This window comes from Quercus robur, chromosome 2, assembly GCF_932294415.1.
Source record: "Quercus robur chromosome 2, dhQueRobu3.1, whole genome shotgun sequence".
NCBI lineage: Eukaryota > Viridiplantae > Streptophyta > Magnoliopsida > Fagales > Fagaceae > Quercus > Quercus robur.
The window spans coordinates 80758393-80773405 of NC_065535.1; the positions used below are offsets into that span (position 1 = coordinate 80758393).

Here is a 15013-nt window from a genome sequence, read left to right on the forward strand (position 1 = left end):
CCACCGCCATTGAGCCCCAAAAATCATAATGAAACTTACCTAGTTTTTTGCATTATGAGTATAAAACTAAAGTGCTCCATGCACTATGATGTGTAGGGTAGTGTAGTACAGTTGGCCATGAAGCAAAAACAAGAGAAGTACTGCTACTTCGTAGTGATCCAACATGGAACTTTCCTCTTCTTTTTTGCTGGGTCATTCATGTGAATCATATTATTCAAATGCCCCCACATGAGACTCTTGCAGTCCAACTTTAATTTTTGCATAGCTTAAAGTCATGTGACCAATCCGTGCTTAACATGACTTCACTATTAACTTTTCAAATATTCATCTCCTCATTCCCTTTAGAAGAAAGGAACCATTGTGATCACATGGACCAACCTGTAGACAAAAGGTCCATTAATTAACAGAATCATTCAATCATCTAATAATTCAAAAACTCTTCTGAGCTCATGGCCTCCAATAATTCAATGCCTCCTGTCCCATTTGCCTCTAAAATATTCAAGGCAATGACAAGTACGTCAACAGCCTCAACTCTCATTATGTCTCCAATTATTATTATTCTATTTTCTACCCATTACTCCACCCCAAAGGTTACTTCAGGAAACTACTACTTCTAATCTCAGAGGGTTTAAGTAGTTAAGAAAAGAGCTACCAGATGTCTGATTATTTCAATGTTGGGTTACCAAATATTCCTTGTTTCTTATCTTTTCTACTGGTCCTTTTCTCATGCATGCTCATTCATCATAAAATTTGGGCATCATGATCATGCTTATCTAGTACATAACATATCCAAACCAATCTATAAATATTCTTTTCCTCAAACTTGGGCTAGCCATCATCACATGTCATAAAGTTCAGTTTTCTATTCTTTCCTCCATTGGAGACTCTGACTCTCTTTTCTTGCTCTCTTTACCTCTTGAATATATGAAATAGGCTTCCTCGCTTTCAATGTATTTTGGGTTTATTTGATTTAACAGAACAGTCACATGAGAGACACACTTGTACTCAACTGCTTATCTCACATGAAGTTCTTCCTTTCAAGCTTTATATTGTAGAAGTGTCTAGTTGAAGTCTTAATAGTGCCCTCTTGGGTTACTGAATCACCGTCTACATTTCTTGACCAATTGATTATATATAAAGTGAAGGTCTTGGCTTTTTTTTTTAATCTACGTAGGCTTCATTGGGTTCTGTTCAACTTTTGTCTTTCCCAATGAATATTTGACCTTTTTAGCTTCTCTGTTCCCTCTATCTCTGTGTCTCTCTCTATCAGTATATAATATTTCACATTAGTTTGCCTAGGCATCTCGGACTTCACATCACTGAAGTGGTTGGTTAAGTAGGTAAATTAGGTGGGAAGGTTGTTATTTTTTATGAGGGGAGGTTCTGTTTAAGTAGCTTCAGATTTGTCTGAGCTAGTGAGTGAAAACTTGTAGTTGATAATGGGGAAGCTAAGCTTTGGTAAGGTGTTAGACTGTTTTTGTCTTACTTCTTGCTCAAGCTCTTGCTTCTGCATGAACTCTGCGGAAACCCAAGATGAGTTTGAGAGCAAGCCATTGATTGCAAGTGATAAAAGCCAGTTACTGAGGTTGAAAGATGTTGTTTCTGGAAACCAAACCTTGGCTTTTCAATTGAAACCCAAGGTGAGGCTCTTTTTTCTCTAAACTTACTTTTACACTTCTGAGAGAGAAGAACTTGTTTAATTTGGCAATATCCAATATAGTTGGAGTTCTATTAATTTTCAGTTTGTTGATGAACTGTGCAGATGGTGATGCTAAGGGTGTCCATGCACTGCAATGGCTGCGCAAGAAAAATTGAGAAACATATCTCAAAGATGGAAGGTATGTAAAAATGGTCCTCTCTCTCTCTCTCTCTCTCTCTCTCTCTCTTCATATCTGCATTACTAGATTAGCTATCAAGTCCTTGATTGAAACTAATCAAACTATAAGACAATTTCTTAACAATTCTTTAACAACATTAATTATTAATGTTACATATATATTTAAAACATGTTAGTAATGTTGCTCCTTAGCCCTTTTACAAGCATATAAATTTTAATAACAATCCTTTACGTTTCTTTTTTCAACTTTTTTTTTTTTTTTTTTGGGATTAATGGAACTAATGATGAACAACACTGATTCACAAAGATGAACCCAGTTGTATATCTAAAAAGGGAAAGACGATCCGTTGAACATGTTTTCTGTGTTTGTATGTGCGTTTTGCAGTTTTTGTCTGAGCAAAAATATATTAAAAAAAGAAAAGAAAAAACCATTCGAATCATAAGGACATGATGCTTAATTCTACTACAAGAAAGTACACAAAATGTACAACATCCCCTCAATAAATTTAGGGATACAATTTTTTTCACAACTATTTGTGTTAACAAAGTATGTTGTAATTGATGTTTAATAAAAGTAATAGATTAATGTGAAAGAGATATTACTCCAATTGCAACTTACCATCTTCACAAACTATGAAGAGAGATGTGAAAAAATTTATCCATACCATACTCATATTTGTATATATGCACAAAAATAAGACCAACATTTCTCCCCCGTTTTATTTTTGTATTTTTGATAAAAGGTTAGAATCTCCCTTTTTAACCTTATCTTGCTGTTTCTCTATATTTCTAAATAAAATTTTGTATGGTCTTGCTTGTGTATATAGTACTATATATTTCACCTAAAACTGAACTTATCTCTTTCTGCCTCTTCTCAAAAACAGGAGTGACCTCGTACAAAGTAGACTTGGAAACCAAGATGGTGGTTGTTATAGGAGACATTCTTCCTTTTGAAGTGCTGGAGAGTGTCTCGAAGGTCAAAAACGCAGAGCTTTGGAATTCCCCATCTTGATGAACATGATCAATTTCCACTCCCAAATTATTTATCATTCGTACATACTGTATAATACAGATGTCCCCATTTGTGTTCTCTTTCTATGGAGCGGGAAAACAAAAATCTACCCCATCTAATATTGAGGTCTCTCTAGCTGTGACCCTATATGAAAGCTCAAATATATGGGCAGTGTTGCACAGTGTGTGCAACAAGTATTAGCCCAAATATATTATCAGTTTTGATTCAAGTACTGTGCCCTAGTAACCATTAGCCTTTACAATTTGGCTTTTAATTTTATTTGGTCAAAATGAACGGTAAAAAATATAGATTAAAAAAAAAATTAAAGGTTGAACAATTTTCTTTTAGGGGTCAAAAGTCTTGTAATTGAATTGTCACCTCTCTCCTCATGCATAATTCAGGGTTCAAAAATTATTTCTTCAGACTAATTTCTGGGTAAACAAATTTTATATATAATTGGTATATATAGTAACTATATATAAACCATTATTTTAAAATTTTCTCAATAACAATATGAATATATAATTATCTCTTTTCTTCTCTCTATCCCATTATACAAAACCACTTCTTCTCCAAAAAAAAAGAAAAAAAATTCCAAACCACGCTTAAAAATCAAAATAACAAGTGAATTTATTGGAAGACCAAACAAGAGGGACGATGCGTACTCGCATAAATATGCATAGCCCATAATGAAGGGCTCTATAAAAGGGGAGTATAACATAAATAGGCATAGATTTTTTTTCATGATGTTCTCTATGACCTTCACTTTGACTCTTTGAGAATGACATAGATCTTATTTATCATTTATTATTTTTTGGATAATTTAGATGAACAAACATTTATACTAGAGCTCAATAGCAATAATTTTTCACATATTGTGGGGCCAGAGAACTTATGACCCGGCCCACTTTCCATTAGGACCCAGGGCCCGTGCCGAGGAGAGTAGTTGTCGAGGACAAGTGGTGAAAGATCAAATAGCCTAGAGATGCAACCGAGGATGACCCTGTCCTCGGCATCCCAAGACTTCAAAAGGAAGAGCGACATGTCGTCAAAGGCAGCCTCCAAAGTGCCCCCAGAAGAAGAGGCGAGTAGAGTGGGATTCACATGGGGGTACGGAGTGGGGGTGGTCCAAGGTAAAGACGTCACCTCCGCATTAAATGCACCCACAAACGTCCTAGCCATATTAATGGGAAAAGACTCCTAAACAGTGTGGCTTTGGTTATTGCAACTAACAGAGAGTGGGGGGAGGCGGTTGATGGGATAGGTACTCGAGTAGGTATCTGCCTGATCAACAAATGGAGGGTCAGGATCAACCGAGAAGGGCTATATAATGTGAAGGCTTATGCGCCAAAGAAAGGGGGTCGGAAACCAGAGACCCAGAAGAGGAAAAGGAAGAATATGAACATTAAGTTTTATGGGCAAGATCCACGGATAGCCTTAGCTCATCTCTATATGTCCACCATGAGCACCATGATTAACCACCGTTCGGTGACTAAGGCCTAGCCTTTCAAGCCCACGCTCTACAAATTATATTGTTTGGGCCCTTAACGTGCGAACCCAACATCGTTTTGGGGTCGTTACAAATTGAGTCCTTACAATTGGCGCCGTCTGTGGGAAGGCTTGTGCGTTGGCACAGGCGGTGGATCGAGAAAGTCCCTCCATCACTTCCAGCAGCCCGTTGTTGTGCCCTAACATAAAGTTCCAGAAGGGACTATGCTTCGAAGTGTCAGTAGCGCGGACAGTTCTAGGAGCTTCCAACGTCAGATCGACATCCCACACCTTGGCCGAGGGGCTAATTCCCCCAACTACTTAAGCAAAATATCTAAGTTTTGGACAGAACCAAGGTATTGTATGGTCTTCGGACTCAAACTTATGGGAAAACCAACTACTTAAGCAAAATATCTAAGTTTTGGATAGAACTAAGGTATTGCATAGTCCTCGGACTCAAACCTATGGGGAAACCAACTACTTAAAGAAAATTCTAAGTTTTGGACAGAACCAAGGTATTGCATGGTCCTCGAACTCAAACCCATGGGGAAACCAACTACTTAAAGAAAATTCTAAGTTTTGGACAGAACCAAGGTATTGTATGGTTCTCGGACTCAAACCTATGGAGAAACCAACTACTTAAAAGAAATCTAAGTTTTGGATAGAATCAAGGTATTGTATGGTCCTCATACTCAAACCTAAGGGGAAACCAACTACTTAAAAGAAATCTAAGTTTTGGACAGAATTAAGGTATTGCTTGGTCCTTGGACTCAAACCTATGGGGAAACCAACTACTTAAAGGAAATCTAGATACCAGGCTCGGCCTAAACAATACACATGACATCTCGGATGATGCCTATATCTCCCCAGAAGTATGTTCAGACACAAGTTCAACGCCCTATGGGCTCGGGTAAATAAGAATTCCGGGATATGATCCCAAATATATCATATGCACAACCATTCATACGTGTTAAGATAACTATTTCAGAAATCAGGAGATCCGCAACAATAGTAAGTATCAGCAAGGGCAACTAACATGTAATTTAAAGGAAAACGGAAGAAAATAATTTCATATATGTGGTCAATAAGTTCAAACTGCAAGCAAACTATAAAGTTTTCAAAACAAAAGGGAAACTAGTTAAATAATTAAACTAGAAACAAATACAAAGGTTGGCCAGGGCTTTTTACTTCTTCGATTTCGTTTGGGCCACATCCTGGGAAGGCTAATCGGGATTAGCCTCGGAGCCCTGAGAAACATCCCCTTCTTGGGAAGGCTTGGCAGGATCAGCCTCGGTGCCCTGGGGGACATCAGTAAGGGGAATGGCCTGAAGGGGCTGAACTAAGATGGCTGGCTTCTCGGCACAGGAGATCTGGGCACTGACTGTAGACGGGGTGACCTCCTGAGGCATCTCGGGATTCAGGCCTCCAGGTGCTTCTGTCGCAGCATGAGGCTCTCCTCTTTCGGTCGACTCGCCAGGAGGGACAATGATCTGTGCAACTTCTGACTGAGCAGCCCCTGCCTCGTGTGGATCGCTCATAGCCTCGGAGCTGGCGGGGGCGGTCTCACGGATGGTTGGAGGATAAAATATGCTCTCCGCCTTCCACAAGTCGGACGAAGCTTCCACCCCAACTCATTTGAGGGCTTCTACCCAAACCTGGGAGCAGTATAGCCTGCATACTCCTAGGATTTGAGCTTTAAGGGAGGCCTGGGTTTCAGCTACTCCCGTCTCGTAACCCTCCTCCTCGGCCTTGTCCCTAGCAGCTTCGGCCTCATTTCTGGCAAACTCAGCCTCCTGCTTGGCTCTCACGGCTTTGTCCCGAGCAAACTCTGCCACGCCCTTAGCATTGTCAACCATGATCAGTTTCTTCTTCAAGTCACTGATCTGCTCCTTAGCTATCTGCAATTGCTCCTCGGCATCGAGTAGGCGCTTTCTCTGTTCCTCGGCCTGTTTTTGGGCACCAGTTAAACCTGCCAAGGCACTATCCCTGTCTCGGGTAGCCTCCTTTAAGTCCTCCCTAGCCTTCACGAGATCAGCCTTGGAAGCTTTGAGGGTCCGCGCAACATCTATGCGTTTGGTGCGTTCATCCTCGGCGGCCTTACTCTGCCTCTTAACTTCTTCCTCCATCCTATAGGTGGCCTGGATAGCCTGCCAATTGAGACAAGTATATTGTGAATGAAAATCTGGGAGCCAGAATCGATAGAGCCTTAGGTTTCAAGAGTCTTACCATACCTAGGTACCTCTTCACGCTAAGGAAAACCTCCTGCCTCCTCATGTTCTTTAACTCTTCCACATCAGTAGGAAGCGGCATGGTTCTCCTTAATGCATCGGCCACATAACCGCCATCGCCATCTCCAAGGTCCCTCATGGACGCGGTTTCCAGCAATGGCTCCCCGTGGAGCATTGGGGCGGGAAGCCAAGCACTCGGCGCGGATTGGGCTTCGATCCCTTTCCCCTTACTTTGGGCAGATTGGGTTTCGATCCCTTTCCCCTTGCTTTGGTGCCCAATCTTTAACTGTTTTGGAGCTCGCGGGGCTTCATCCCCCTCTTGAGAGGATTGGGATTTTCCCCCATCCATGGGTTCCTTCCCCTTGGGGCTTCTTTTTCTCTTTGAGTCAGCGGGCTCCGGCCGAGGAGGCAGAGCTGATTGAGGAGGAGCAGGAAGTTTGGGGCGGGGAGATTATGGCTGCGACTTAGTAGACGAGGACCTAGTCTGGACGGGCTGAAGTTGAGACGAGGGAGTTGGAACACTGGATTGCGGTTTTTCCTGTGCACCCTTCCCCGGTTGACCCTCGATGAGGTCGAATAGGCTGGTTGGGGGTTTTCTCTTGAGACCCATCTCGGCTCGGGAGGATATTTCCACTGACAACAGTTCCGCTTCGGACAAGTCTGGGTCACCTAGATCACCGGAAGGATCCTCGGATGGGTCGGCTTGGTCAAATACCCCAAAACCCTCCTCGGACAGACCCAAATTACCTTCGTCCTCCGCTGCCTGATGAGACGATGAAGAGCCCACCAATGGGATGCCCTCTTGGATAGGAGATCCTTCGGAGATCAAAAACCCTTATTCGACTACGGTAATTTTCGGAAGCCGAGGACGGTTAGCACTGATCACGTGCTTTAGGTCGGCAAATGACTTCTGAAGGGGAGCGTACCCTAAGATTTTGTGAGCGGCTCTGACTTGACCATCCTCGTCATTTACAAAAACTGCCTCCTGAAGAACAGTGTCCAAATTAACCCGGTTAACCAGATGAAAATGTCGGTGAAAGGCGTTTGGATCTGCAAAAAGAAGCATGTACATGGTTAGTAACCGAACCACACCAAATTAAAATGGCGTAAAGGATTGGCACCCGTTTGCTCTCTATACGCCACCTGGTTCTCCCTCCACCATCGGGCATGGAAGGCCATCATGCCATTCCCCGGATACGATAAGAAAGTCCTTATTCAACCTCTTGTTGGAGTCGGGGAGGCATTGGATTAGCCAAACCCTATCGTCTCTCGTCTTCATGTAGTAGGATTTACCCTTCAAATTTTGGAGATTGTAGCACCAATTTACGTCATGATGGGTTAGTCTTAGCCCCATTTTTTCGTTTAAAGCATCCACACAACCCAGAATCCTAAACATATTGGCAGCGTACTGGGTGGGAGCTAATCGGAAATGCCTAAGGTAACTATTCATTACCAGTCCCATGGGGATTCTCATACCCCCCTCTACGAAGGCGAGAATGGGAATTACCACCTTGCCCGTCCTTCTCAAAAGATGCCACTCCCCCATCTTACAATACCTCAAACTCACGTTGGGGGGAATCCTATAATCGGCGATGAACTTTTCCATCGCCTCTTCAGTATCAACCAATTTTCTCAATCTCAACTTAACCATCTCTAAGAGTTACTAAACAAACTTAGTGGATGACGGGAGAAGGAGAGGAACAAGAGAAAAATAAACCCAGAAAAGAAAAAGCACGAGTTAGTGAAGGCAGAGAACTTACAGAAAAGAGGAAAAGTGCCTCGGACAGGCTTTTTGTGCTGGAGATAGACTTGAATTTGGATGAAAGTTTGGATGAACCCAGGATATATGCGCTAGAACTCTTAAGTGCAAAAGTGAAGAGACAAGTTAGTTCCAAAAATCTTTTATACCTCCCATCGAAAGTAACTGCACGAATTTTCCCGCCTATAAAGGCAAGGAAATCTCCACCGTCAGATCACCATCGCGCCGTTGAACGTGGGAAGCACAGAACTGCCCACATTTAATGAGGACACGTTCCTTCCAAAGGCTCCAGGAACATGTCTCGAGCAGACGAAGAGTCTCGGGAACCGATAGGTGACAAGGATTGACAAGTTTTGACAGAGGCCTGATGTCATCAAAACCCTCCTATCCGGCCGAGGATCCGGACAGCAGGATTTTGAGGGGCTATTGTGGGGCCAGAGAACTTATGACCCGGCCCACTTTCCATTAGGACCCAGGGCCCGTGCCGAGGAGAGTAGTTGCCGAGGACAAGTGGTGAAAGATCAAATAGCCTAGAGATCCAGCCGAGGATGACTTTGTCCTCGGCATCCCAAGACTTCAAAGGGAAGAGCGACATGTAGTCAAAGGCAGCCTCCAAAGCGCCCCCAGAAGAAGAGGTGAGTAGAGTGGGATTCACATGGGGGTACGGAGTGGGGGTGGTCTAGGGTAAAGACGTCACCTCCGCATTAAATGCGCCCACAAACGTCCTAGCCATATTAATGGGAAAAGACTCTGAACAGTGTGGTTTCGGTTATTACAACTAACAGAGAGTGGGGGGAGGCGGCTGATGGGACAGGTACTCGAGTAGGTACCTGCCTGATCAACAGATGGAGGGTTAGGATCAACCGAGAAGGGCTATATAATGTGAAGGCTTATGCGCCAAAGAAAGGGGGCCGAAAACCAGAGACCCAGAAGAGGAAAAGGAAGAATATGAACATTAAGTTTTATGGGCAAGATCCACGGATAACCTTAGCTCATCTCTATATGTCCACCATGAGCACCATGATTAACCACCGTTCGGTGACCAAGGCCTAGCATTTCAAGCCCACGCTCTACAAATTATATTGTTTGGGCCCTTAACGTGCGAACCCAACATCATTTTGGGATCGTTACAAATTGAATCCTTACACATATCTAACAAAAAAAGAATATTAAAAAATCCCTTGTCAATCTTCTAAGTTAACTTATTCATTTTCTTGTCTTTCTTGTCAAGAGCCCCACCTAGGATTGTAAATGAACCAAATTTTTCATGAAAAATTCAAGCTTCGCTTGAAATGTTTGTTTATTTAGCAAACAAGTCAAATTCAAGCCCAAGTTTAGGCTCGAATATTAAATGAGCCAAACTCAAACATAATAATGTGTTTGTGAATATAAACATAATTAAAACTTAATTTAACTATATATAATATTATATATTTGTCTAAAAAACTTATATAGATTTGAGATTGAATTGTATAAGTTTGTAAATAGATTCCTATGATATCAATTTTTTTTTGTAGTTTATTAATAATATAAACAGTTTATTCGTAATAAAAATTCAGAGATTTATGAAGGGATAAACCATTTTAGTCATAATTTTACAATATACGAGAAAAGAATTAGTAAAGAAAGCGAATTAAGCTTAAAGTCTTAAACATGTAATTTTATTTGGTGATAAGCTTGAGCTCGGCTTATGTTTAAAATAAAATTAAATGAACAAACATGAAATTTTAGTACTTGATTCAACTTGTTTACAACCCTAAATTTACACGGCTCCTCACTCCTCTCCTAAAAAAAAATGGTTATGTGGCAACAAAAGCAGGGATGGAACTAGAAATCTTTTCTAGGAGGTCAACTTCAAGGACCAAAATGAAATTGTATGAAACTTAAGTTATATGCATATACACACATGCTCATACATAGTTATGTATGCATTTTCTATTTTGCTTTAAAAAGTGGGTGAGGTTTTCATATTTTGGGATAGATACTAAACTAATTAAAATTCCAGAGAAATTAATTCAATCTCATATTTATTTTTTTTAACATTATATGTTTTGATTAGATATTATCTTTCATATAAAATTTAATAAGTAATATATTATTGAGTAATTGAAAGTCCTATAAATTTTATATTAAAAAAAAACTAAATTTAAATTGAGCATTGATTAAGTATCTATAGTATATTTTTAACTTTATTCACATGATATGAGATTATTTTTATTTTATTGAAAATTTTACCCTCTTAAATATTTGAATTTTATTTTTGAAAAAATAATGTCACTCTGGATAACAGAACACACTTTCTGACCTTTGCTTCATTTATCTGAGAGGATACTCCTCTTCAGCCTACCTCCCCTAGCCTTTATAGTCATAGCTTACTCGTGAAGTTCAAAGTCTTACGCATTCTTTACTATTGATCTATCCTTGGACTATTGAGCCTCCTCGGACAAGGCCCAAAGCCCAACATATATTTTGGGCCCCCCTTCCCTACACAAAGCAACATCAATCAAGAATCATTTTAAGATGAGTTTCAGATAGCTCAATTGATAAAATATTTTGTCGTTAAATAAAAAAATTTGAAGTTCAAATCTTGTGCCTACAATTAGTATCTTAACTTGATGATGAGCAATTATTATGAAATAGATGTCATGAGTTTAAATTCTACTGTGTGTGTGTTTAAGAAAATATTATTTCAATAAATCTCTCAAAAATTTGAATTTTCTTTTATATTGACATCTCAGGTGACTTTGCATATATATATATATATATATATATTTTTTTTTTTATGTCCCAAAGATCAACAAAAAAAAAACCTAGGGAAAAAAAAAAATTATTTGAGTACCCAAGAAAAATGACAAAAACTAAGAATATTAAATTATTATTATATATATTTTTTAATAAGAAAACTAAGTACATTAAAGTATTGAACCCAAATGCCAAAAGTGTATTGTTAGAACTTAGAACTTAGAACTGGGGTGATAAAACTAAAAATTTCTTAGATAACGTTTTATTACTCGTTCCAAATATGTATTTTATTTGAATTTAATTAACAATGAATTTTCTTTAACCACATACCATAAATATAAATATAATAGAACCACTAAAATAATCTGTTTGTCATGTATTATTTTCACAAAGATAATGTTTTTTGAGTTGGGCTTATATAAAATTTGTATAATCTATTTGTGATATTATTTTAAAATAAAAATCGACCACCACCTGTAGCAAAAAAATCACGCAATTAATAACATCGGGCCTTGTAAGCAGCCACAGACCAACGGTGCTTCAACCCAGTTCTGTGCAGTCTTTTATGCAAATTTTGTGCCTACTTAATCCAGTAAAAGTGAAAATTTGTAAAAGATTTACCACGAGGGAATGATTTAGAGCTCGTTTGGTAATATTGTTCTAGTAATGTTATTTGTATTTTTTAAAAATACGTGTGGGTGAAAAAGTGTGCGAAAATACGTGTAATGTTTAAACACTAAAAACTGTTGTTTAAATAACGATAACAAACGGATCCTTAATAGTACGAAACTCTTGTGATCTATAACACCTACGAGTTCAAGAGTAACGAGTTTGAGACTTGAGTAATAGTAAGTTCCATTATTGCTCGACCAGTCCCATGCCATACAAGAGTAGGGTTTAAGTGAGTCGAAGATAGTGATCACACGCTCCTCTTGAAATAGTGATCACACGCACCCTTTTTGGAAAAGATTCATATATACAGCCTAATATACTATGCACATTTCTAATGCAACAGTTAGTGGAAATCATAGCTAGAATCAAACTTGCCCTGCTGGCTCCAGGCATGTAAACAGTGCCCTCTACAGCAAGTAAAATGATAATCCTTAAAATATTACGACAAAATCCTGAGTGCAAGAAATTGAAAGTAAGACTGTAATAAGAACAAAAATTATAGCAACATGGGCTGCGGGTGGGGCGGCTGCCACTGCCCCATCAACGATAATGTATGTCTTTATCCGTGCTGCTCAGTGCTGATAGCATAGCAGTAAAATTGAATGTTCATGTTCAAAGAGATAATTGTTTCTCAAATTTTTTTTTTTTTAAATTGTTCAAAGAGATAAAGACCGCATGTCAGATATATCTCTCTTATTATATAACAATTATCATCTTTTACCCAAACAAATAAATACCACCGATGACTGATAGCTTTGTTTGTTGATTTTTTATTTTTACTTTTCCAAGATTTTGGAGACTTGGAATAGAGATTCTTTAAAAAAAAAAAAAAAAAAAAAAAAAAAAAAAAAAAAGGATTACGGGCTTTTGCATTTTGGAGAACCATCTTATATGACTAGCACCGCATTCATCCGATTGGACACTCATATTAACGGTCCAATGGGCCTTTGTCACTATATGCTGTATTATCTGAAATTGGGACTGTGTGTTCGGTGGAAGTGGTTGTAGCTAGAATTTTTCTTTCTAGCTATCCATACATAGAAAGTCTTTGTATTCTACTTACTTATAGCTAGCAAGTTTTATTGCACAAGATATGATCGTGTTATTTATTAGTCTGAAGACATTAGCTTCTCTTGTAGCTTTTTAATTTATTTGCTTATCTATAACTTAGGTTTTTTTTTTATTATTATTATTATTTTAATTTAATTATTAAAGATATTACTATTCTGTTATCAATTTTCAGCATTTTTTTTTTTTTTTTTAGTGAAAAATAATCCAAACCCACACCAAATCTAGAAATTATAATACTTCACTGTCCACTTTTGTTTCCTAGTGTAGGTCAAATGACTTTTTTTTAATGTTTTCAATAGAAACGTTTAGATTTGAATCTTCATTTTCTTCTTCTTCTTTTTTTCTTTTTTTTGGGGGAGGGGGGGGGGGGGGGGGGGGAGTGGGTAATGTGGTGTCCATGACTTTTGGTCTTTGGAAGTTCCCTGATAGCAACAGGATGAGGCGAGGTCCAAATAGGGTTCCCTTCTCCTCACTTTGAAGCAAGATAAGCGCAAGTCAAGGGTGGGGGTAAGATGAGTTGGAGGTAATTTTTTCATTCCTAATGAGATGATTTGACATTAATGAGATAAAGATTTTTTTTTTTTTTTTTTTTTTGTAGATATTAATGAGATAAAGATAAAATAAAATAGAAAAATGAGGAGCATTTTTTTTTTTTTTTTGAGAAACTAAAGGAGGACCATTTAAGAGTGTATTAAAAGAGAGAAAACAAGTATTTTGGGATCATAATAGAATAGAGGAAAAATATATATAAATTCTACCCTAATTAATCTTGTTGATGATCCATAATTGATCCTACAACTTTGGAACTAAGGTTTTATTGTTATTGTATATATATAAAAATAAATAATATATATTATATTATATTATTATATAATAAAATTTGAGCTTAGAAGTCGTGATTGCGCAAAGTGGCTACTCTTATTAATTAGTAAATTAATTATATATTTTTGTTAGGATATATTTCCTCAATTAAGGGATAATGTTTAACAATTGTTTAATTTATGTAAAAATTTATCATTTAAATTTCAACAAATTTAAATCCTATTCAAAGTTTCAAACTAAAAGTCTATTATAAAAAATTTATAAACTTTAATCCCACACAATAACCCATGTTTTCTTTCTAAAAAAAACAACTCATGTTTTGATTAAGGGATAAGATTTAACAATTGTGGGCGCCGTTCGATCAATAGGCCTATTAAGGTCAGGATTGTTGGGCTTGTGGCCCATCCGAGGATGCATATCCGTCCGAAGAAGCCAAGTCCAGTCATAAGGTAATTATTGAAGGGGGTGGTAGTCAATATCATGAGGGTGAGGTGCTGTATTCGTCCGAGGACGCCATACTCCTCAGCACTGTGCGTCCGAGGACGAACAGGGCGCTGTCTTGTGGCAGCCGGGCCTCAGAATTATGTCACCAATGCAGATAGGATCATAGACCAAGGGTAAAAGGGAAAAGATAAACAAATATCTATAGTCACAGCTGCCTCCGCATTAATGACTTCTTAACCAACTCTCTGACCGCATTAATGTGGAGGTGATACCTGAACAGTAAGGAGGTAGCCTTACAGCTGCCCATAGGAAGTTCCAGGAGGTGCTGGATGGGACAGAAAGAAATCCTCTGAACCCAATCTACACGTGTGCGGTGAGGATGGAAGGCAAAGGGTGGTATATAAACTGAAAGAAGAACATACAAGAAGGAGGATCGAAACAGAAAAAGAAAAAAAGAAAGAAAAACACAGACAAAAGAAGAAGAGCAAAAAGAGAGAAAAAGAACTGTACCGATTACCAAAGGGAACGATCGTTGTACCAACTTAAGACTTTCAATATACGTGGGAGTAAATCTTTTCATTATACGAAAGTTAACCTAGTTCTTTACACCCACGCTCTACAAATCATATTGTTTGGGCCTTTTTACGTGCGAACCCAACACTGTTACGGGTCGTTACAAATCACGTCCTTACAATTGGCGCCGTCTGTGGGAAGAGCTTGTGTTAGCTTAGAGGACTTCCAGTGCAACGTTTCTGATGGAGGAAGTGGGTCCACATCACCCCGTGGCGGGACCGCATCAGGAGGATGTCAACTTGCACCAGGCGGAGTCAAGGGGCTCTCAACACGGTGGTCCTCGAAGGAGTCCTGAACGGGAAGAAGGCCATGAAGGGAGTGTACATACAACCCATACAACCAGGAGCCACTCTCGTGGGAAGAGT

General features: G+C 38.9%; 2 protein-coding genes across 2 annotated transcripts; one reads left to right on the top strand and one right to left on the bottom strand.

The window, feature by feature from the left end:
• The first annotated feature begins 676 nt into the window (after positions 1-676).
• LOC126715264 (protein SODIUM POTASSIUM ROOT DEFECTIVE 2) lies at positions 677-3078 on the top strand. Its single transcript, XM_050415791.1, has 3 exons — positions 677-1640; positions 1763-1838; positions 2722-3078. The coding sequence occupies exons 1-3, from the start codon at positions 1440-1442 to the stop codon at positions 2847-2849; spliced, it is 405 nt and encodes a 134-aa protein (XP_050271748.1). The 5' UTR covers positions 677-1439; the 3' UTR covers positions 2850-3078.
• A 2890-nt stretch (positions 3079-5968) lies between these two features.
• LOC126704074 (uncharacterized) lies at positions 5969-6914 on the bottom strand. The gene is made up of 2 exons (XM_050403111.1): positions 6564-6914; positions 5969-6484 (listed from the first exon to the last, which is right to left on the bottom strand). The coding sequence occupies exons 1-2, from the start codon at positions 6912-6914 to the stop codon at positions 5969-5971; spliced, it is 867 nt and encodes a 288-aa protein (XP_050259068.1).
• Positions 6915-15013: the final 8099 nt, after the last annotated feature.

Coding starts and splice junctions, on each gene's coding strand:
- LOC126715264 (XM_050415791.1), top strand. CDS start 1,440: ATGGGGAAGCTAAGCTTTGGTAAGGTGTTAGACTGTTTTTGTCTTACT. Junction 1,641..1,762: donor CTTTTCAATTGAAACCCAAG/GTGAGGCTCTTT, acceptor TGAACTGTGCAG/ATGGTGATGCTAAGGGTGTC. Junction 1,839..2,721: donor ACATATCTCAAAGATGGAAG/GTATGTAAAAAT, acceptor TCTCAAAAACAG/GAGTGACCTCGTACAAAGTA.
- LOC126704074 (XM_050403111.1), bottom strand. CDS start 6,914: ATGGATGGGGGAAAATCCCAATCCTCTCAAGAGGGGGATGAAGCCCCG. Junction 6,485..6,563: donor TGAAGAGGTACCTAGGTATG/GTAAGACTCTTG, acceptor CTCAATTGGCAG/GCTATCCAGGCCACCTATAG.